The sequence below is a fragment of the Asparagus officinalis genome, chromosome 6 (assembly GCF_001876935.1).
Source record: "Asparagus officinalis chromosome 6, Aspof.V1, whole genome shotgun sequence".
In the NCBI taxonomy this organism is placed as follows: Eukaryota; Viridiplantae; Streptophyta; class Magnoliopsida; order Asparagales; family Asparagaceae; genus Asparagus; species Asparagus officinalis.
The window spans coordinates 38,665,293-38,671,679 of NC_033799.1; the positions used below are offsets into that span (position 1 = coordinate 38,665,293).

General features: G+C 37.8%; 1 protein-coding gene across 1 annotated transcript; it reads right to left on the reverse strand.

Annotated features, from left to right (window-relative positions):
- LOC109846071 (pleckstrin homology-like domain family A member 1) lies at nt 4,061-4,823 on the reverse strand. Its single transcript, XM_020415296.1, has 2 exons — nt 4,309-4,823; nt 4,061-4,204 (listed from the first exon to the last, which is right to left on the reverse strand). The coding sequence occupies exons 1-2, from the start codon at nt 4,708-4,710 to the stop codon at nt 4,061-4,063; spliced, it is 546 nt and encodes a 181-aa protein (XP_020270885.1). The 5' UTR covers nt 4,711-4,823.

Here is a 6,387-nt window from a genome sequence, read left to right on the forward strand (position 1 = left end):
TAACCCAAGAACAGTAAAGAAATCGAAAGAGCGAAGAGAAACCTGTGATTGTCCCGTGGACGACAGTGCCGTTCTTGAGCTCGATGGAGACCGTCTCGTTGTTCAGCTTCATCAAAAACCTGATCTCGAGCGCATCAGATAATAAAATAAACGAGAAAATACACGAATTGAACTGGGGGGGAAACAATTAAAATTCCCGTACCTGACGAGCTTCATGATGAGAGGATTTTGGCGAGGGGAGAGGGAGGAATCGCTGCTCGCTAGGGCTCGAAATTAGAAGGGGAAGCGGTAGCTTAAACCCTAAGCGGGCCGAGGGTTACGTGTTGTTGGGCTGGGCCTACTCTTTTAGGGAAACGTGGGCTGTGTCAAATGCAAGGTCTAATCACTAACGTGGAGGAGTGTATTAAAGAGTAATTATTTTGGTAATTGGGACTATTTGAAGCACGTGAGAAACACGCGGTCTTCTCCCTCTTTTGCTCAAAATTTAGAGAGAGATCAGGCCCATCAGGGTAGGGTTAATGCTTAAATCCAAGTTCAAAATTCCCTTTTTTAATTTCGCCTTGGTCGTCTCCTTTTCTCCGCTATTCAGTATGAACTCTTCAACGTCAGGCTAAAATTCTAAAGAGAGAAGGTTTTGTTATGATCATAATTTATCTAAGTGCTAATTTTTCTCCTTGAGCCAACACGTTTCCCATATCGGTTTTAATCAATCATGTCAGCTCACCCGAGCTAGGGGCGACTCTGGTCGACTAGGCACTCGACCCTTCCCGAGTCAGGTCGAGTTGAGACAAGCTCTCGCCTAACCTCATCAGACGAGCCGATCACCGTCGTCCACTCGGAGCTGGGTTGACAACTTGCGAGGCTGACTAGAAATGCAGCGCTTGTCGTCCCTCTCGTAGAGCCGAGTCAAGAAGCGGTTCGACCTCAAACTCCACACCAACAGCTGTCTATTCTCACCATTGCCGATGCCACGAGTCTTCATGACTCATCACCCCCCAAACCTTCTCAACCACCATCACATCCAATCAAAGATGACTCATCGCATATGCAGTTGACACCTATAAAGCTATCTGCCAATCCAGTTGTTTATCTAGACTCCGTCATAGTTACGCTTCTACGCATCTCAGCCAGGTATAAATTTTTGCAACCTTAACTAAGAACGTATTCGGTTTATTGGTTTCTTCTCCACTCAAGCTCAAATACTGACTTGACCGTCGTAGGAATCACCGGAGAACCAAACTTCAGTTATCTGACATGCTCATTGTGTAGCTTACTCATTTTAAGTAGGGGATTGGCCGCCTAAGGGGATGAGGGGACCCATATCGCACGCATCGAACCCGAGCCCCGTAGCTAAACTCAGGATTATCCGCTAATCTCGTTGCTGAGTCTCAGAACATTAACATGATTGAATCACATATATGGTGGTGAGAAGAAGAAGAAGAAACATGACATGTAGAATCATCTGTTAAAATCAAACTAAAGAAGTAATAAGTTCAGAAGCATCTCACTACAGGGACATCTATATGCAATTAACCCAAAAAAACTAATGATAAAAGATTCATACTAATTGATCAAAAATTTAGGTTAGGTTCCATAAATTTTAACCAAAAAAAAAAGAAAAAACCCAAATAGTTGAAAATATTATCTTTAATCACACTCATTATGAGCACTAACCTACGTTGCCATCCATTTAAGCGAGATCTTAGGCCTTTGTCCTTGCCCCACTCACCATGCACCCAACCAACAAAGGTTTGTTCTAGAACCCCAACACTTGCCCTTTTTTGATTGGTTGAAGAAAGCCAACTCATCATGTGACTTCCACCCAATAGGAATTTATTATTAATATAGTGTGTTGTATCCTTCTCTCATCAAAACTCTCTCTTTTAATCCTCCCCCTTCAATTTTATTTCGTTTCTTCTCTCTTTCAGCCGCAATCTCAAGAATCAACCGCTTCCGTCCGATCCGCGAAAGGTAAGATCACCCTCCCTCCCTCCCTCTCTCCCTACTTTCTCTCTCCTCTCTCCCTCCAATTTCAATTTCGCACCTAAAACAGACCGAAAGTCTCTTGATTTTGTTGTTTTCCCGAACCCTAACCCTAGAAAATTGACGAAAGATCCGATTTTGACATGTGGGTTTTTTGGGACCTTAGATGATTCCTTTAACGCTCGTTTAAAGTTGAAATCTTGACAGCTGGGTTTTGTGCGGATCGAATTCCCAAGCTGGATGTTAAAAAAAGTTCAGTTCTTGCTATCTGTAGTTGAGATTTTGACGTATGAGTTATGGAGAGTTCGATTTTTTATTTTTGGTGCTGTTCCATCTTTGGTTCCATAATCCCCCGAAGCCCTATCTAAAATTTCCTTCTTGCACTTTTTTTTTGTTGCAAGTAAAATGAAAGTGTTCGAGTCCCTTAGCTTTCTCAATTTGAACATTCGCACGTTCTTTGATCAAGTTCTGTTGAGTTAAAGTGACATATTCTGGTCCTTTTGTTTTAATAAGATTCCTTAATGCCTCGAGAGACCCTCGTAAGATTTCATACTTTGCACAATTGTTTACAAACATCTCTATCTTTTAATGCCCTCAAAAACAAATAAGTAGTTTCAATTGTTCCTGTCTAAAATTCATATTTTCCTATTGGAAAATTCAATATTGACAGTTGTCTTACAAAATTTTCGAGTTTTGAAAATCTGCTTCCTGAGGGTTTAATATACTTAAGTCTTCAATCTTCTAAATCAACATGCAAGGTTCCTCACTACATAGGATGCTCTACGTTTCACAAGTGTTTATAAACATTTCAATCTTTTAACGCCCCTTTTCATATAAAATGTAAAATTTCTTGTCGTTTGTAGCATTCTTACCCCTCAAAACACTTTTTAAGTAGTTGACGTCTCCGATTTATATTTTCCTTTTGGGAAAGTTTAATATTGTGCAGCAAAAGTTCAAAATCTGCTTCTTTAGGCTTTAACATACTTAACCCCCCTCAGTCTCTTATACCAACGTGTAAGTTTCCTTAGCACGTAAGCTTTCATGCTTTGCATAAGCGTTTATAAACAATTCAATCTTTTAATGCCCTTACTCATATGAAATCTTGATACTGTTGACATTTGTAGCATTCTTCCTCAGAGCACTTTTAAGTAGTTCCTACATCGTAAGTCGATGTTTAGGTTTATATATTCCTCAGCCCTTCCATTTCCTCATGGTAATGTTTAATATTGAAGTTGTTTTATTTTAATTCCTTGGTCACCTTTTAATTCCTTGGTCACTTCCTCTAAAAAAATTGTGAATTTTTTACACTTTCATTTTGTGGCATTCGTCGCTTCCTTAGAACCCTTTCAAAAGTTCAATTTCTCTCTCCCAAGTCTTTAACATACCCTAACCCCTGAACCCCCACTACAAAAAAAAGAAGAGTTAGGGGCAATTATTTTCGTCACTTTTAATTCAATTAGAGGCAAATAAATGGAATTATCTGCCTCTAATTACATGAGTGGCAAAACTCGTATCCGCACCTAAAAGTGGTGTTGCTAATAGTTATTAGGGGCAATATTGCACAAACTTTCGCCCCAAATACTCAATGCGCCATGTCAGCCGATTTAGTTGAAAAAGTATTAGAGGCAAATATAATTGCCTCTAATAACTTATTAGATGCAGATATAAATGCCCCAAATAGTTTGAATTATAATAAATGTATTTACTTAAGGTACAAATATAATCGCCTCTAATAACTTATTAGATGCAGATGTAACTGCCCCAAATAGTTGGAATTAAAATAAATGTATTAATTTAAGGTACAAATATAATTGCCTCTAATATCTTAAATTTGATATTAATATTTTATTTTTTTAATAAATCCAAAAAAATAATTAATTTTTAATTCATATAATTAAATTGAAAAACAAACATAAAATAATTGAAACATGAATAATTTTGATTAATAAGAAGTCAATCCAATTTGATTACATAATAATGTACCAAAATTGGTTAAAAAGCGTGTGACAAATAGTACATAACAATAACTTAAATAACCAACAAAGTTGACCTTCAACATGAATGAATGTAAAAATATCTAACTTTTATCCCTGTCATTCCTATCATTTGGTGGCATCATCTGCTGCATAAAATCTGAATCATTGAGCATTGCTGTAAACTCTCCAGGTGGGTGTGGCACTGGGTGGTACAAAGGTGGCTGGTATGGATGGGGGTAGTAGAACTGCGAAGATGATGTATACGGATACGGAGCATTGCTGTAAACTCTCCAGGTGGGTGTGGCACTGGGTGGTACAAAGGTGGCTGGTATGGATGGGGGTAGTAGAACTGCGAAGATGATGTATACGGATACGGTGGAAGATGCTGATATGGAGGATATGGGTACGATGTCGGAGTGTGCTGGGAAGGTGAGTGTTGTTGGGAAGGAGATCGCGGACGACGATGCTGATATGGTGGATATGGGCAAGATGTCGGAATTTGTTCGTAAGGTGACTGTTGTTGGGATGAAGACCCCTGCTGGGAGTTAGACTGTTGTTGGGAGGAAGATTGTTGATGCGGATGTGCGTTCCTTGAAGTGATCATCAGTTTTAACTCATCCAACTCCTTTTGTTGTCGCTCATACTTTTCCTCAAGTTCTGAATATTGAGATTGCAAATTAGCATATGCTCGCCCAGTACGTGATCGAAGTGATGAAGATGTTGGTTGAGTTTGTGCCACCCAAGGAATCATGTCTGGCGTCACCCCTCTTCCATAACCACAAACTCTACCATGAGTCTCTAAACCCCTTGCTGCTACATAAGCTTATTGCCTTAGTTCTGATGTTTCCTTGCCATGGGTTTCAACCAAACTCGTTAATTCCCGTGAGATCTTAACCTGAAAAAAGAATTCACTTCAACAGCCAAAATGGAAAAAATATGAAGTAAAACAATTTTTTTTACATGTATTACTTGCTAAATACAAATTATTAAATTTCAAACTCACCGCTAATTCCTCCGATGCATCATCTATCCAACTTTTCTTTTCATCTCGCCGTTTGTGCACTATATAAAATATCTCAATAGGATCGGGTTTGCGACCATGTTTTTTCTCCTATTTGTAAAACACAGAAAAACAATCATAAATTTTATTTAATTAAAGAAGCAACATCTCAAAGAAGCAGACTTCAACAGTAAATGTAATGTTATGGACATTAAATGGTCTACATAGAATAATGGGATTGAAGAAGGTACTCCATTTACAATACCAATTTAAGGAGGTATGGTTATCGGCTTTCATGGACGAAGTAGTCAATATCTTGACTCAATTGGCATGTATTTGTCTCGTATCCATGCATCAAGAATCTACATATACCAAAAAATGCAGAAACTAGGGGAGAAACTAGGGCACAGGGATGTCTGACATAGATGCCCATACAAAGCTGTGGCCAGCAGAAATATTGCAGCAGAATAATGTTTTGCTAATGATATGTGTGATTGTGTGGGTCTTTAGACACAGACAAGTCGCACGTATTTTTTGATGTATCCGAGCAGATCAACTATGTCAGAATAAACACGTCTTTAAATAAACATAATATGAGTTCCATGAACAAAATGTACTGGATGGTTCTCCAGGCATAATCAAAACAAAATCACATCATCCAAAAAAGGCAACTCACCTTCTTGATTTAAAGGCAATTCAAACAAAATATACATCTTGAGGTTTGTGCCGCCACAACTGTTTCTATTAGATGTTGAGTTTTTTCCTTAAATCGTAACTCTCTTAAACCCTTATATTTCGTCTTTAAGCAAACATGTTTAGCAGTTGTCTATAAGAACCAAATAATTTTCCCAACTTAATAAATAGGAGATATAGGAGCCATAACGTTGCTATACATCAAAATTCTAGATCTTTGGCATTCAATTGTAAATTTAAAGCTCCCAAAATACATGCGGCGGAGTACAAATCAAACATTCATATAATTAACTAGAATTTGCTTAGAAGCAAGTTTAGTTATGTCAACGTACCAATCTGCATGATGGATTCATTTATTAACATATGCATTCCCCAATTTTCGTTTGATTCATTATACAAACTCAGTTCTCAACAAACATATTAATTATTGTCCAGTAATAGAAAATTTATTTGCCACTAATATAATATGAACACCGACTACTGAAGCAATCACCCATTTTTAAAGGAACAATAGAGAATTAAATATAGATGGTATGCTATAATTTATAGATTATTTAAATTTGTCAGTTGCTGTTGACAGGAAGACCTCATGTAACTAGCTAAGATATAGTTCCTCTCAAAATTGGTGACCAGGTAGGCTGTCAAATAATGATCTTGTTTAGCTTTAAGTTTCACACAGCAGTTGTATATTTGTGTACCTTATTGAATAACTGATACGGTGTTTTCCAGGTTCCT